The sequence below is a fragment of the Ursus arctos genome, unplaced genomic scaffold (assembly GCF_023065955.2).
Source record: "Ursus arctos isolate Adak ecotype North America unplaced genomic scaffold, UrsArc2.0 scaffold_13, whole genome shotgun sequence".
Lineage (NCBI taxonomy): Eukaryota > Metazoa > Chordata > Mammalia > Carnivora > Ursidae > Ursus > Ursus arctos.
In genome coordinates this window covers 16,014,642-16,031,861 of record NW_026622797.1, presented here as the reverse complement: position 1 = coordinate 16,031,861, position 17,220 = coordinate 16,014,642, and the positions used below count along the sequence as shown (strand labels likewise).

At 48.8% G+C, this 17,220-nt stretch overlaps 1 protein-coding gene and 1 pseudogene across 1 annotated transcript; one reads left to right on the top strand and one right to left on the bottom strand.

Moving 5' to 3' along the window:
- Positions 1 to 3,035: 3,035 nt before the first annotated feature.
- LOC113259553 (UL16-binding protein 1-like) lies at positions 3,036 to 13,854 on the bottom strand. The gene is made up of 5 exons (XM_048226199.2): positions 13,476 to 13,854; positions 7,624 to 7,887; positions 7,111 to 7,386; positions 6,330 to 6,461; positions 3,036 to 4,568 (listed from the first exon to the last, which is right to left on the bottom strand). Exons 1-4 carry the CDS (start codon positions 13,612 to 13,614, stop codon positions 6,337 to 6,339), a joined length of 804 nt encoding a protein of 267 aa, XP_048082156.2. The 5' UTR covers positions 13,615 to 13,854; the 3' UTR covers positions 3,036 to 4,568; positions 6,330 to 6,336.
- On the top strand, positions 9,117 to 10,374 carry LOC123001337 (ras-related protein R-Ras2-like; annotated as a pseudogene).
- Positions 13,855 to 17,220: the final 3,366 nt, after the last annotated feature.

Here is a 17,220-nt window from a genome sequence, read left to right as displayed (position 1 = left end):
CTCCCCCTCCACGGGAGCACGGCTACGCCTGTCAGGCTCCACACCAGCCACACCACAGACTTCTAAAACTCCAGTCTTTGAGCTCTGCTGGTTGTAAAAACTGACTATCATGGACCCATCTCGTTTTCCCAGTCAATGGCTTTGGAGAAGTGTTTTCCTGTGTGATCCCCCGTGTGCTCCTCTCTCCCTCCGTCTCTCTCTCACTTCTCTCTGTGATCAGGTCTTCCTCCCCGCTGAGGCACCTGCACTGCTTTTCTCCCCTAGATCACACCTCCACAACTCCTACCTTCCGGGATGTGGCCTCTTCTCTCCCTCTGGTTGTGTAGTTTGTTCTGTCAGTCCTCAGATCACTTTCTTGGGTGTTCAGAGTGACTTGATGTTTTTCTAGCTGCGTTCGAGGGATGAGGGAAGCTTAGGGTCCTCCTCCTACTCCACCACCCCAGCTTCCCCTCTCTAACCTTGTTTTATTTAAAAGACTTGAGGTTGTGTCTCAAAAGAGAGAAAGAATCCCTGAGGTTCTCTAATGTCATATAGTATTTTTTTAAACAAAAGACAGGATGATGATGCCGACAAGTGTCTCATTTCCAATACCAGAGAAGAACTTGGATAATATTTTCTCTGTACAGAATTCTTGTTTTAGCTGTTAGAAGGCAAAGTGCAGGAATCCCAACAGTTCGCATTAATGCTACGAAGAAGAGCAGAGATGGATTATCGTGACCCGGAATGAAGGCAGTGAGCTGTTCCGTCTCCTCCACAAACGCGATCATCTGGAGGATTCTCCCTTTGTCGTAGGGATTGAGGCTCCTAAGGCGAACAGCAGATGGTGGAAAGATCGCCCACCAGGAGGGAGGGGGGTGCAGGAGAGCACATCCTCAGGGGCGTCTTAGAGCAACTTCAGCCTCTCAAAGAGCAACAGGAGCTTGGTCAAGTGGCCCGAGGAAATCTCGGGTCAGTCCTTCTGCCCTCCCCCCTTCAGTCACTCCCTATCTCAAAGCCCTGTCCTCACTGATGATCAGGCACCTGCCGCACCTCCCCAATGCCTGGGTCCAGAGCCTGAACGCACTCTTCCTGCATCAGCACCACACAGACTCAGCCCCAGACCCCCTCCTGAACAGTGCGGCTCAAGACTAAAGCCGGGAATGATTCATCTGTTCCCTTTACTTAGATCTTGACCCACCCTTTTGATCAGAAGCCATAGAGGAGGGGCTGGGAGGACCTGGATCCTGGTCCCTGTAGCCTTGCGGAGGAGGTGGGGAGGGTAGTTCAGACACAAATCCATCTTCCCTTGTCTTCCGCCTCTTCTCACTCTGGTAGCTGAACCCGAGCCCTGAGTGTGACTGTCCTTGCCCTGCCTCATGCTTTCCTGCGCTGGTCCGTCAGGTTGCAGCATCCAACTCCAACAGCTCAATCCTCTCTCTCTCCGGAGTCACCTCTGCTCAAGGCAGGGGCAGTTCAGCTGGCGTGGGCTCTGGGCTCTGCAGGAGACTAGCTGCCAGGTAAGAGCGCTGGGGTTGAATCAGGAATCCTAGTGGTCCATGGAGATCTGGCCTTCTAATCTCATCCTGGAGACTCTCCCCATTGGCCTTCTGTCTTACCTGCCACCACCCAAGGAGAGTTTTGTGTTCTGCCGAAATCCATGAAATCCAAGAGGGAGAGCTGAGCTAGCTGCCTGTGGGCAGTCCTGGGCTTTGCCCTGCCCCAGGAGCACACTCCTCTTTTATCCAAGTGTTATTGGACGGACCCGACAACTCTGAGAAATTGCTCAATGATTCTTCCATTTTTTTTATTTTTAAATTTTTATTATTATTATTTTTAAAGATTTTATTTATTTGACAGAGAGAGGGACAGCCAGGGAGAGAGGGAACACAAGCAGGGGGAGTGGGAGAGGAAGAAGCAGGCTCCCAGGGAGGAGCCTGATGCAGGGCTTATCCCAGAATACTGGGATCACGCCCTGAGCCAAAGGTAGCTGCTTAACGACTGAGCCACCCAGGCGCCCCCCTTCCATTTTTTTTTTTTTAAATTATTCGACAGAGAGGAGAGAGAGAACAAGCTGGGGGGGGGGGGAGCGGCAGGAGGGGGGGGGGGCGGAGGCCAGGAGGGGAGGATTGCCTGGGTCCTGCCAGCCAGGGCTGGATCCCAGCATTCCCGGATCCTCAACTGAGCAGAAGGCAGATACTTAATGGACTGAACTGCCCAGATGTCCCAATAATGGCTTCTAATAAAGAAATCAGATTTTGTGCTACCAGTCACTAAACAAGATATCACGTTTTTGTTTTTTTTTAAATCATTTATTTATTTGTCAGAGAGAGAGACCACAAGCAGGGGGAGCAGCTGGCAGAGGGAGAGGGAGAAGCAGGCTCCCGCTGAACAGGCAGCCCGATGAGGCACTCGATCCCAGGACTCTGGGATCATGACCTGAACCGAAGGCAGATGCTTAACCGACTGAGCCACCCAGTGTCCCAGATATCATCTTTTAAGTGACTAATTGACCTGCATTATGTAAACATGGAGAGGAAATGGCTTCCAGTTTTAGACTAAATTTGATAAGTAAAAGTTTAATGAAAATTTTAAACAACGCCACATTAAAGATTTGTTGCAATAGAAGATTGAGCAAATACACAGTTCAGTACATTGTCACTATACTGCATGTTAATCCCCAGAATTTATGAGCCTCATAACCGGAGGTTTGTTACCTTTTACCACCTTCCCCCCTTCCCACTGTCCTTCTAAGTAGAGTTCTCTTGATTATTTGTGAGATTTTCAATATTTTCGTAGGCTTATTTGCCATGTATTGCACCTTCGGAGAACAAGGCTTGTTCCGATGTGTTTATAGGAACTCTTTATCTATACTGGATACTGATCCTTTATCCATGGAGAAATAAAACAACTTCTGGAAGCAGATCTGTTTCCTTCATGAAGACCCTCTGTGCACTCTGAAGGAGGGGAGTCGGAGAGGAGGGATCAAAGGAGACTCACTGCTGGGGATGTGCAGTCCGGGGGAATCTGAATCTCACTGCTTCATTCCCAGAATTTTTTTTTTTTTTTTTTTTGAAGATTTTATTTATTTATTCGACAGAGATAGAGCCAGCCAGCGAGAGAGGGAACACAAGCAGGGGAAGTGGGAGAGGAAGAAGCAGGCTCATAGCGGAAGAGCCTGATGTGGGGCTCGATCCCATAACACTAGGATCACGCCCTGAGCCGAAGGCAGACGCTTAACCGCTGTGCCACCCAGGCGCCCCGCCCCCCCCCCCCCCAGAATTTTTTCTGCACCCAGAGTGTCAGCGTCATGTTTGAGAGGTGGTTTCCAAGTGATTCTTGGCATCTTGAGATTACTACTTGAGAGGTGGTTTCCAAGTGATTCTTAAATTGTTTCCACAAGAAATCTAGCAGAATCACTAGTTTTATTTACTCCCTAACATAAAGGGAGACTGGATGTTATTTCTTTCCCCTGAGTTATAATGTAAACTTCTGAAATAATTCGCTATTTAATGAATATTTTCTTCAAATACTTATTTAAATGTCTATTAAAGGATAAATTACTAAAGGAAACTACCACAAATATAACACTGTTCTCTTTAAAAGACCTGAGTCTCAAAAGAGAGAAAGAACCATGAGTTTCTCTACCTTCACATAGTATTCTTTTACCAACAAACAGCTTATGACGTTGATAAGTGTCTGATTTCCGATACCAAAGGAGAATTCGGGAAATATTCTCTTTGTTCAGAATTCTTGTTCAAGTAATTAGAAGGCAAAGTGCAGGAATCCCAAGAATTAGTACCAGAGGATAAGAGTTAAGAAAAAGTGCAGATGGGAGACACAGGACTCAGAAACAAACTGAGGGCTTCAGAGGGGAGGGGGGGTGGGGGAATGGGATAGGCTGGTGATGGGTAGTAAGGAGGGCACGTATTGCATGGTGCACTGGTGTTATATGCAACTAATGAATCATCGAACTTTACATCAGAAACCAGGGATGTACTGTATGGTGACTAACATAATGTAATAAAAAAACATTAAAAAATAAATAAATAAATTTAAAAAAATCATACAGGAAGATCGGTAGGAGAAGGAAGGGAAGAATGAAGGGGGGGTAAGCAGAAGGGGGAATGAACCATGAGAGACTGTGGACTCTGGGAAACAAACTGAGGGCTTCAGAGGGGAGGGAGGAGGGGGAATGGGATAGGCTGGTGATGGGTAGTAAGGAGGGCACGTATTGCATGGTGCACTGGGTGTTATATGCAAATAATGAATTATGGAACACTGCATCAAAAACTGGGGATGTACTGTATGGTCACTAATACAATAAAATAAAAATTATTAAAAAAAAAAAGAAAAAAAAAAAAGAAAAAGTGCAGAGAAGAATCCTCATGACCGAGAATGAACGCAGTGCAATACTGCACCTCCGTCACAATCACAATCTCCTGGGGGATTGGAGGATTCCGCCTTTGCCACAGGCATCGAAGGTCCTGTTGGTCGACATGAACAGCAGGTGGAAGCCAGGCCGCCCACCAGAAGGGAGAGAGCGGAAGGAGAGCACGTCCTCAGGGGTTTCTTGGTAACAACTTCAGTCTCTAAAAGAGAAACAGGAGCTTGTTTCAGTGGCTGAGGGAATCCTGGGTCAGTCCTCCTGGGCTTCTCCCTCCCCAGTTACTCCCTGGCTCAAAGCCCAGCTCCCAGTGAGGGTCGAGTATCACCTTACAGTTTCCGCCACCCCTGGAACTCCCAACCCGAGTCCAGCAGCCTGAACAAACTCCTCCCTCAATACCATAAAACAGTCAGCCCCAGGCCCTACTACTGGACACCTGGGCTCAAGACTAAAGCCACCAATGATTCATCTGCTCCCATTACATAGATCCTGTCCCCTCTCCGGTGGGAAGGCCTAAGAGAGTGGCAGGGAGCCAGCCAGAGAGGGACCTGGATCCTGGTTCCTGTAGCCTTGGGGAAGGGTGTAGGCAAAGATTTTTCTTCCCTTGTCTTCAGCCTCTCCTCACCCTGGTAGCCTAACACAAGCTCTGAGTGTGACTGTCCTTGCCCTGCCTCATGCTTTCCTCGTTCTGTCAAGTTACAGCATCCCATTCCAGTAACAGCTCTCTCCCATTTACTTTCTGAGTTGTCACTACTCAAGTCACGGCAGTTCAGCTGGCTTGGGCTCTGGGCTCTGTAGGAGACTAGCTGCCAGGCGAGAGCACCAGGGCTAAGCCAGGAATCCCAGGGGTCCGTGGAGTTCTGGCCTTCTAATCTCATCCTGGAGAGTCTCTCCCATTGGCCTTCTGTCTTACCTGCCACCATCCAAGGAGAGCTGTGTGGGAGCAGAGCCCTGAAAGCTGCCTTTGGTTGGGTTTGCAGAGGCCTTCCCACCCCTCTTCCTTGGTTCAGACTCTGGCCCCTCTCCTGTATGCACCATGGAGAGATTCCCCATCCCAGGACACATCACGTGCAGCCACCTGCTGCTCTCACCCAAACCAGGATATTGTCCAGGCTCTGTGTTCCTACTGTCGCCACACCACATCTCACACGGGCCTCTCCCCAGGTGAACAGCTGGTCTGAGCCAGGCCTGATTTTGCTCAATCCCTTTAGCATCAATAGGACGTAAAGCCTGGTGTGGGCCCCTGTGCTTTCCCACTGGCCTTTGACAGTGAGGCGCTATCAGAATTCAAGGCTAAGCATGCCTAGGTAATTGCGATCAAGCAACGTGCAGTCTTGGTCCTGGTTCCTTTTATGGGTCAACTTGACTGGGCTAAGGGATGTGCCAATAGCTGGGAAAACATTCTTTCTGGGTCTGTCTAGAGGGTGTTTCTGGAAGAGATGAGCATTTGAATCAGCAGACTGACTAAAGAAGACTGTCCTCATCCAATCCATGAGGGCCTGAATGGAACAAAAGTCAGAGGAAAGGTGACTCTGCTCTTGGTTTGGCTGGGCCTGCCTTCTCCCGCCCTCAGACATTAGTCATCAGCACTCCTGGTGTTTGCTTCCTCAGACCGGGATCTAGACTGACACCCCGGATACGCTGATTCTCAGGCCTTCGGGTTCGCACTGGAACCCCCCAGCAGCTTTCCTGTTACTCTAGCTCACAGACAGCGAATTAGGAGACTTGGTCTCCCTCCATAATCGTGAGCCAACCCTAGTGATGATTATCCACGTCAACATTTACATCCCAGCTCCTGGTCTCTCTCTTTTTTGGGAGAAGCTTATACAGTCGAATGCATCTGGTCTCATTTTCAGGGTGAGACGGTTCAGGCAATAAGCCAAGGGGAAGGCTGGCTATTCACCTTTCTCTGTGCTCACCTCGGGCCTTCTGCCTCTCACTTCCCACTCAGTTCTGCCCATAGTACCTGTTACTCAAACGACTCTGCCTTGGATGCCAAGGAGGGTTAAGCACATGAGGAGCACAGAGAGAATGGAAGTGATCGGCCTGATGGCTGCGCCTTTGACTTGGGGTGTACCCGGGGTTGTGGCTGGTGCTCCTGAAATGGAAACACAATAGTGAAAGCGCTCGTCTGGGGCCCCAAACTGGGGGGATGAGTCCTTAGCTCCTGCTGCCGGGTCATCCTACAGTGCAGAGAGCTTCCGGCCGCCAAGTTTGTGGCAGCCACTGTGACAGGTCTGGGGATGGAAAGGAGAGAGGGGGTGGGTTCACGCAGATCACACAGCGAGTGGGGGGAGCAAGGGTTTCCATATAGACAGTCACTCCTGCTGTGACAGAAGAGGAGGGGACACATAGGGATGGTGACAGAGACATCTTGTGAGAGGCTGACATTTCAAGTGGCACTGAAGGCTTTCAAGAAAGAGACCAAATGAGATGTCAAACAACAATGAGGCTCAGAAAAGCGAACAGTAGTAAGAAGTAAATCTCTGGAAACAGATTGATGCCTTTGTGTTTGGAGCCAGCAAGAAACCCACACTGAGAGGACCAAAGGTACGCACAGTAGGGAGAGAGGCCAGGAGGTGAGAAGGGAAAGGAAGGATGCTAGAACATTCGAGTGGCCCTTGTACTCCTAAGAACAACTCATCATGTGTGTATCACTTACACACACACACACACACACACACACTAGTGGGGTAGGCCAACCTCTTTGCAAGCGAACCAGCACTCCAGCCAGTCTTCTGAGTTACCTGTTGTCTCCCGCATTTCCTCCAAGTGCTCTGATACTTGCTGGAGCCAGCTCATACAGTCTCCGTCTGAGACCCTCATGAGGAACTCGGTCAGCTCTCTGTCACTGTCCAACATGTCCTTTAACCGTTGGTCGCCGGAATCATCCACTGTCCACTTTCTGTTCTCCAGTTCAAAGTCGGGGGTTATCTGCCCATTGAGGTGAAACCTCCAGAAACTTCTGCGCTCTCTGTTGGCCCCACGCTCACATGTCAGCCTGCCCTGCAGGGTACAAAAAGCTGCCCCCCGCCCCCACCATTGGAAACAAGTCAGCCTCTGGTCTTGACCAATCCTTTGCCCCCGGTGCTGTGCACGCCTCGGCTCCCCTTCACCCCTCCCGGGCCTGCTCTGTCCCCCTTGTCTGCCCTGGCTGCTGGGCCGTGTGTGTGGGACCCACTTCTAAGTTTTACATGAACACAGTAGCTCCCTGGCCCTACCAAACTGCTCTCCTTCTGCCCTGGGCCTTTCAGACTTACCTCTGTTACTGGAAGTCTCTGCCGTGATCTCGAGGGGTTTCGTTTTGAGCTCATTGCACGAGTCTTCCAGAGTTTCCTTCTGTCTCTCCCAAAATGGGATGTCCTTCAGCTGCAACCCCAGACGACCAACAGGTTTGAGCTCCTTGCTCTGAGAGTCATAGTAGACAAATGTGTTTCCATTGATCTGACCTTCAATCTTATACCATGGTTGTCCAGGCCTGGCCGGAGATATGATGGAGAAATCGTAGAGAAGACAGAGCACATCTGCGAAGGAAAAGCACACGCAGAGGTTGGGGTTGGAAGAGAATGACAGGCAGGCACCCCTCTGCCATCTAGGTGACAGCAACAGCACCTCTGCGGGCCGAGCTGGCAGAGCAAGGCCTGTCCCTGCACAGCCCCTTCCCCCTAGCAGTGGAGGCTGGCGCTCCTCCCTTGTTTGAGGAGGACCAGGACGCCTCTGCCTGCCAGGAAACCACATATTCCCAGACATGACCCCCGCCTACCGGGCGGACCCCCAGCATCACCCAGTCTCTACCCAATCCAGGCCCATGCCGGGCTGGCTATGGAAAGAAGAGGTCTACAGGCCAGAGGACTGTCAGGAGGTAGGCCAGTGTCCTGTAGGAAGATGAGGGGCAGGGAGGGGGCTGCTCTTGAGGAGCTGGGGCAGGGTGGGGGCAGGGTGAGGATAGAATCCAAAGTCGGAGAAGGGAGAGTTCAGGATCATGGGTCACAGGCTTTAGCTTGGCCCTCGGAGATGACGCTAATTTGCTACAGCAATGGGTCCTGGAAAGTTGAAGAAAGGGAAGGCCTGTGTTGCACTGACTAGTATATCAGGAACTTCTAAGCAGAGACTAGAGGAATGGATTACAAGGCTCAGAGAAGTGTGTTAAGTCAGAATGGTATAGTAAGCAAAGCAAAACAAACAAACAAAATCTCCCAAAACAAAAAACCCAGAAAAGGTCCACAAAATATATCCCCGGCCAGGTCTGAAGGCCTCTTTCTTTATCAAAGCCATAAAATGCACGGTGAGAAGGGCACCAGGGTTGTCAAGAAGCTCAGTGACGGCTCCCTGATGGCCAAGCATGGCAGAAGGAGACGGTGTTGCAGAAATAGGGGCCCAGTAGTAATGGGGGTGAAAAATCCCGAAATAATAGATTTGAGATACAGGCGCTCAACTGTCAGAAGCAGGGAGGCAGCAATGACTGCAATGATCCCAGGGGCTGGAATGCCAGCCAGGGCCTGCCCCACAGAAACCTCTCCATCCCTTTGGCTCCCAGAACACAGTGATCCTAGAGGCAAAATAGCTGGACAGCCAACCCAGAGGCTGTAAGCAGCCACCCGACAGAAAGTCTGGATCCTTTGCCCAGGTTCCAGACCTGAGCCACTTCTCAGAGCTGGGATCCAGGTCTAGAAAGAGGCCGGGTTCTAGTGAGGAGGGTCCCTCTATGTTGACAACAAGTGTAATGATTCCTACTGCATTTGCCCAGAGTCAGATGGCTATTTACTGGGGTAAGTGCATACCGACAGCCAGAAATCACCCACACGTTCATACTGGCCCTAGTGTGTGAGCTGACATCGTCCTCAGGGATGCAAGTGTCATCATGGCCCCCCGAACCTGATGTGGTGCAGGGTAGTGTGTGTGTTAGGCTGGTGGCCGGGGGGGGGGGGGGCAGGTAATGAAAATACAGGCGTCCCAGGTACTGTTCACAGTGGTGTCATTTGGCTCAGGGACCCACACAGGGACTATTTCACATTCCCTGCATTTGTAGCAGTAACGAAAAATCTTTCTAGCTGTTGGGTTGAGGACTATGCAGTAGGGACATCAAGTACAATATTCTTACACCATCTCCTCTTTTTTCCTAATACAATGTTAAAGCATCCCCCTTCCTGGATGAAAGGACAGAATTAAGTATCAATCTTCAAACCTCTGTAGGGGGGATAGCGGCCTTGGAGGCAGCGTTGGGCAGGTGGTGCGGAGACCTGTGCAGGAGCGCCCCCTCGCCCCGGGACCCTGTGGTCCTCCAGCTTCTCCACGCCTGGGGCGGGACTCCGCCCGCCCCGCGCCGGGGACGCCCATCCGCCTCTCGCCGGAGGCCCGCCGGCCGCACACGGCCCGGGGCCGCACACGTCCCGGAGCCGGGCCCAGGACAGGGGCGGCTGGAGGAGGCCGGGCGGGCTGCGAAGCGGGGGCGGTGGTGGTCGGAGGCTGTGGTGTGGGCAAGTCGGCGCCCACCATCCAGTGCATCCAGGCTTATTTGTAACAGATTAGGACCCAACCATCCAGGATTCCTACACAAAGTAGTGTGGTTCCCAGCTAGATACTCTGGATGTAGCAGGACTAGAAGAGCTCGGAGCTAGGAGAGAACAGTGTATGACAACGGGCGAGGGGGGGTTCCTGTGGGTCTTTTCAGTTACAGATGGAGGCAGTTGTGCAGAAATCTGTACGTTTCAAAGACAGATTCTCAGACTGAAGGACTGAGTTGAGTTTCCAATGATTTTAATTGGTAATAAAGCAGATGTGGATCATCAAAGACAGGTAACACGGGAAGAAGGACCACACTTAGCACGGCCACTGAAGGTAATATACATGGAGGCGTCGGCCAAGATGAGCACAAATGTAGATGGAGCTTTCCACGAACTTGTGCTGGTTATAAAGAGCAGGAATGCCCTCCTTCACCAGAACCAACACGGAAAGAAAAAGACAAGAAAGGCTTCCATTGTGTCATTTTCCAAGGATCCCTTGAACTTTAGATACAAATGGGCAGGAAAAGGCCTCGTCTTCTCCTTCTCACCTTATGGTTTCCCTCACATCACATTGGCACCTTTCTAGCCTTCGACAAATGATCACTGTGATAGCCTTAGACCAAGAAGCTGGCTAACCCTTTCTGTGAAGCTAATTCCATGGTCATTTCAAGACAGAGTTAAAGGAAACACTAAGGCTGTTTCGAAGATTATCTGATTCCTTAAAAATACTAAATTAACAGTAGAAACTCTTTGTCCTCTGACGGGAGTGCAGAAGAAGCAGGGGAAGCGGGAAATATTCTTTTTTAAGGGTTTACATATTAATAGCCATGAATTGGTTTTGGAACCTAAGCAGTTTGCCAAGCTGAAGTCATAGGTTGTGAAATAACTTTAAACTTCTGGAATCGTATTTCCTACTGTTACTCTAAGTAGAAATGTGAGGAGGTTTTTAAAAATGTGAATTTTTGCCTATCTCTAAACATTTTGATGTCAACTTTACTTAACTTTAAATACACTGAATTGAATACACCAAAGTGAGACATCTCAGACCTTTACCGATGCTACAGCTTTCGTTTTCCAGTGGTCCAAATACCAACATGCCTATCGTATTTATGGATTAAAAACTGCTTATGAAGCCTTTATTAAGTGCTCCACTTCTAAAGATGATAATAAGGTCCTATGTATGTGCCAAATATTTGGACTTATTCTGGACTTAGGCCTTTCAATGTTCTTGTTTTTTTTTTTTTAATTTTTAAAAAAGATTTTTATTTATTCGACACAGAGAGCACAAGCAGGGAGAGGAAGAAGCAGGCTCCCCATGGAGCAAGGAACCTGATGTGGGGCTCAATCCAGGACTCTGGGATCATGAGCTGAGCTAAAGGCTGATGCTTAACTGACTGAGCCATCCCTGTTCTTGGTTTTTTAAGTTAACTCTTTTCACAGCCATGTTGAGAGTAAAAATAGGTAATTTCTGTCTGTCTTCCTTTTCAAGGGAGAAGGGATTCAAAAAAAAAACTAAAACTGTTTTTTGTTTGTAATATAAAATATGAAATTGATCTTTCCGAGGTCAGAGATTAATGTTTTTGCTATATAATTTATACATTATTTCCTTACCAAACTAGTTAACAAGTATTTTTATATGTTTGTAAGCAAATATGCTTTCACAGCATACCTCTGTATATGTAAAGATAAGTATTTAATTCTCACTGTTTACTTTTAACTGACAAAGGAAAAAAAAAAGTGAAAACTACAGAAACTATGGTAGAACTTCACTTGCCTTTCTGGTCCTGGTCCTGGTCCTGGTGGTGCCCACCTCTGGCCAGTCACATACCTGCTTGAGAAACCTCCACAGATGACAGCAGGACGACAACCTGAAGTCACCTTTGATACCCTGTAGTAGGTACTGGCTGTTTTACCAAGTAGTAAGTGTAAAACTTTTAACTGACAATTAGTGTAATTGTGGATGGCTTCTGATTTTGCTTTTAATTCTGTGGATTGTGTTTAAACAATTCAAAAGTATGTTCCTGATTGTGAGAAACTAAGTGGTATGGCAGTTGTCACTTATTGAATGTGTACAACAGTCAGACAAAGTTGATAAAGTGTACCCTTTATCTTCAGGTGCTAGAATTAAAATTGATCTGTTATCTCTCTCTCTCTCTCACACACACACACACACACACACACACAACCCCATAAAAAAACCTCTGTAAGGATGCAGGTGTGTGAACCCTATCCTATTTTCACTGAAATGCCAGCCTGGTGCAAAGATTCTCTGTCTCTATTAAATATTGCATAGGTCTCTGTTGTAACTACTCGAATCTGCGGCCTTAGCAGGGAAGCGGCCATAGACAATATGTGGATGAATGTGCGGCTGTACCTGCTTTTTGGGCCACGGGACCCCAAAGACACTGTGACAAGGAGCACTGTAGGAAAATATTCCATGCCCTTTGTGACACTCTAACATTGCAATGTTCCACCACCTAGTGACCGACCGAGGCTATGACACTCGAGGCCGGAAAGTTATCAGCCTGTCCCAGGCTCTGGTCATCGTGTATTAGAGCCATGTGGGAAACAAAGGCAGAGTGACATTCCTCTAGGGACTCAACTGCCTCAATGTTAATGCTTTGCTAAGGGCAAAAGGCAATCCTAGCCTGACCCCACCCCCCCCCCCAAGTATCCTGTAAATCTACTTTAACATATAAAAATTCCTTTGGAAACTTCATCTCTAACTTCCCCAAGATACATATTGGCAATCATCCCCCAAGCATACGGCCCACTGATATACATCTGAAGGGTCTCATGACTAAGGTTTTATAAGACGGTAGTAAATGACCTTTTCCCAGCAATAGCTATCCCCTCAAGGTCCTGGAAACCTTGCTTCCAAAATTCCTTAGAGACTTATGCTATCCCGAAACCCCTCCCAACGTGAAAGTATATAATGGGCCACCCCTCATGACCCCGGGGGCAGCTCTTTCTGCCCACAGGTCCTGTCCCCGTGCTTTAATAAACCACCATGTTGCACCCAAGACGTCTCAAGAATTCTTTCTTGGTCCTCGGCTCCGGAATCCCCTCGGCTCCGGACTCCACCCCACGTCACCTCACCTATGTCCCACAACCACAGCAAGAGGGGCTCACCCTGAGCTGGGTGGTGCTGGATGGTGCCAGGATGTGGCTGCTCAAGGAGGGCCCCGGGAGGAACAAGCCTTGAGCCTTTGCTCAAGTGCGCTGGGAAGTCTAATGGTGGACAATTGTGGGGGTTGGTGACCCATCGAGAAGTTGCTTGAGTGGCAGAGTCAGGGGCTGGTGTGGGGCCCAGGCCCCGCGGGATCGCCGTGTCCTGCCCAGAGCCCGGGGCTGGGGCGGCGGCTCCCCGAGGACAGGCAGCGGCTGGGGCCGACCGCAAACTCCCCGCCGCGCCCTCTCTCCCTCCCCAGCGCTCCGCGCGCCCGGCGCGGGGTAGTACGTGGTGGCCCAAGTCGCCTCTTTTCCTTCCCAGGGGGCGACCAACTTCCGGCGGACGGCACGGAGCCAGAGAGGAGCCCGGGGCGGGGACCTGAGGAGGGGGCGGCGGGGGCAGCCGGCGACGAGGTTCGCACAGCCCCGGGACTCACCTGTGTCTCGGCCGCCGCGCGTCGCGCCCTGGAACTTTGTGCGCGGCGCCGCCGCGGTCTCGCGCAGCAGCAGTAGAAACAGGAGCAGCCCAAACAGGAGCAGCAAGCGCCGCGGATACCCGGCTGCGGCGGGCTCCATCGCGACCCCCAGCCTTGGGGGAGGCCCAGTAGAGGTCCCGAGCGGCTGCCGAAGGCACTCGCGGGCCGGAAAGAGTAAAGTGCTTCCTGTCGCCGGGCCGGCCGGGACCTGGGCCGGTGGTGGGCTTTTCGCCGGAGGACGCTTCTCTTCGATCCAAGTGCTCCTGGATCCCCGCACGTCCACGAATCGGCGAGAAATCCGCAAAGATGATTCCAATTTGCTCTTCTACTCTTTGAGAGAGAGGAGGAGCGAGGGGGCGGGGCCTGGGGGGGCGGGGAAGCAGGCTCCTTCCTGAGCGCGGAGGCGCAGGCAGGGCCGAGGCTGAAGCTGGACGGGCGAGGCGGTCGCAAATAAAGCTGCTGTAACTGTAACTGTAACTGTAACTACAAGCTGCGGCGAGGCTGCCCGGGTAGAGGCTGCGGGAGTAGAGGCTGGCCAGGCCGAGGCTGCCTCAGGAAGGGCAGGCGGGACCATAGGGCGGTATAGGTGGCGGGGCTCAGCGTGGGCGGGGTCGCAGGACACCACCCTCGGACCCAACCAAAAGAAGGTACTTAACCGAGTCACCCAGGCGCCCCAGACTCCTCGAATTTTTGAGAAGGTTCTCAGTGCTGTTCTTCTATTTAACGAGCAGAGTCTTCCCGCTAAGCTGCACTTGCCCTGTGGCCTGAGGAGACTAATGGCATTTTATTTTATTTTATTTTAAAGATTTTATTTATTTATTCTACAGAGATAGAGACAACCAGCGAGAGAGGGAGAAACGCAAGCAGGGGGAGTGGGAGAGGAAGAAGCAGGCTTATAGGGGAGGAGCCTGATGTGGGGCTCCATCCCTTAAAGCGGGGATAACGCCCTGAGCCGGAGGCAGACGCTTAACCGCTGTGCCACCCAGGTGCCCCACTAATGGCATTTTAAAAAGTAATTTAAAAAATGGCAAATACGGTCAAACCACATAAAATTTACCATCTGCATCATTTTTAGTGTACATTAGTTTTAAGCCTCTCAATTTTTAATGTTGCTTCTGCAGTAAACCTAGTGTACCTGATTGTTAGGTCTTTTATTTTTTATTTTATTTTATTTTATTTTATTTTATTTTATTTTATTTTATTTTATTTTATTTTAAAGAATTTATTTATTTGAGAGAGAGAGAGCACAGAGGGTGAGGCAGAGGGAGAAGCAGACGCTCCGCTGAGCAGAGAGTAGGATGCGGGGCTGGATCCTAGGACCCTGAGATCATGACCCGAGCTGAAGGCAGATGCTTATTAACCATCTGAGCCACCCAGGCGCCCCTAGGCCTTTTATTTTTACTTTGTTTCCTTTCATTTTCAGGGTGTCTTTTGAAATCAAAGTGTGCCTTGCATTATTTTTTAATCTAACCTGAGAATTTCAGTTCTTTTTTTTTTTTTTTTTTAAGATTTTATTTACTTACTTAACAGATATAGAGACAGCCAGCGAGAGAGGGAACACGGCAGGGGGAGTGGGAGAGGAAGAAGCAGGCTCCTAGGGGAGGAGCCCGACGTGGGGCTCGATCCCATTACGCCGGGATAACGCCCTGAGCCGAAGGCAGACGCTTAACCGCTGTGCCACCCAGGCGCCCCGAGAATTTCAGTTCTTTAATTGGAGAGTTTAGCAGTTTACCTTTATTGTGATTACTATACAGTAGGAGTTATCTCAGCCATCATATTTTTCATTTATGCTGCTTTAAAAAAATTCCCTCTCGTATCTGCATTCCTTTTATTCGACTGACTTTTCTTCTGCTGTTTTAAATATTATTCATTCTAGTTTTCTTCTCGTAATCATTGCCCTTAAACTTTGATCATCTAATGTTTATTTACACTTATTTCATTGTTTTTGTTTGTATGAAGAAAATTATTTAGCATGTCTTCATATCTCTTTTGTGTGCCTCCTCCTGCCCCATTTCCCTGATATTACCCAGATTTTTTATTTCTGAGTTGTTGCTATACTTTTTCTTTCCTGTGCTAGAAACTTCCTCACCCTTCGCCCCCCTCCTTTTTAAGGCAACACTAATCTTTAACAAATTAACAATTTAAAAATTGTTTTTTAACAAAATTTTAACTACCTTTAACAAATAAAAATTTTAACAAAATTGCTTACTTATTCTCCTTATTTCTCTTATTACATCTCCTGGATGTGTTTCTCTTACTATTGGAATACTTTATCCAAAAGATATTTTCAAGTTGGATATTTCTGGGAAAAAATATTCTTTAGGCTTTATATGTTCAAAAATATTTTTAATACACAGTGGTATTCAGAATTCTGAAGATTTCCTCCAAGTGTCACGTTCCTTGGTCACTCAATCAAATGTTAATTTAGGTACTGCTGTGAAGGGGCTTTGCAGATGTAATTAAAGTGGCTACTCAGTTGACTTTAAGATAGGGAGATCATCCTAGATTGTCTGAGGTGCCCTGTGAATCACATGATCCCTTCAAAATGAAGACTTTCTCAGACTGGAGGCCAGCGAGATGTGGCAGGAGAGGGTAGAGAGATTTGGCGCCCTTCCGCTGGCCCTGAGATGAAGGGGGGCATATACAAATGGAGGTCCCTACAGAAGTTAAGGAGGGCCTCCAGCTGGCAGCCAGGAAGGAAGTGGGGCTCTCAGTCCAGAAACGCCAAGAAAATGGATTTCCTTAGCAATCTGAACAGGCAGATTCCTCCCAATGTCTTGACAAAGAGCCCACGTGGTCCGTGCCTTGACCTTGGTTATGGCAAGCCCAGAGGAAACCGAGCCAGTTCAGACATTTCATTTACATAGCTCTGACATAAGAAATATGTGTTGAATTAAGTAGCTAAGTTTGTGGCGATATGTTATGGCTGCCATAAAAAATTGATACACAGTCTCCTACTTGAATGAGAATTTGACAGCATGTAAAATTCTAGGCCCCAAGCTCTTTTCCTCCAACACTTGAGAGGGAATACTCCTTGGACCTCCTGCAGCCAGGGCGGCTGGTGAGAAGATTGCTGTTGATCTCTTTCCTTCTTACCTTTACAGCTCCTCAGGGTTCATTTGGGGACAGGAGCCAGAAGGCTGCTCATTTGTTACCTCCATCTGCTTGATCTTGTACCATTAGGGTGACAGTTGTAGTTTCATGGAGTTGGAGGAAGATTTTCAACACTTTTTCAACCAATAGACAGATAGATGTGCTTATGGGTATGACAAGTTCCCTGGTTTTCTTTTGTTCGGGTACCACTAGACTTCCTTCCCTCCACCTTTTATAAAAATCACATTTGTTGAGCTATAATTTATAGGCAATCCTCCCCTTCTTTTTGAATACACGTAGTTTCAAGTCCCTTATCTTCGGAAGTGTAGGAGAAGGCTATGGGCATTTGTCCAAATTCGAAGGCACGTTTCTCAGGCTATGGAAGTAAAAGCAGATGCACGATATTACTCCAGCTCCGCATCCTCTTAGCAACCCGTAATTTCTACAGAGAATCCTATTTCCAAGCAGTATTATCTTCAGGTTTGCAGAGGAGAAAAAAAAGGGTGATTTTTTTTTCAGTGACCACAGTTTAGCTCTGAGACAAAGTGTTGGAGCTAGATTACATCACTTTCACTCAGGATCATTTTTCTATTGTATAAATTACATAAAATCA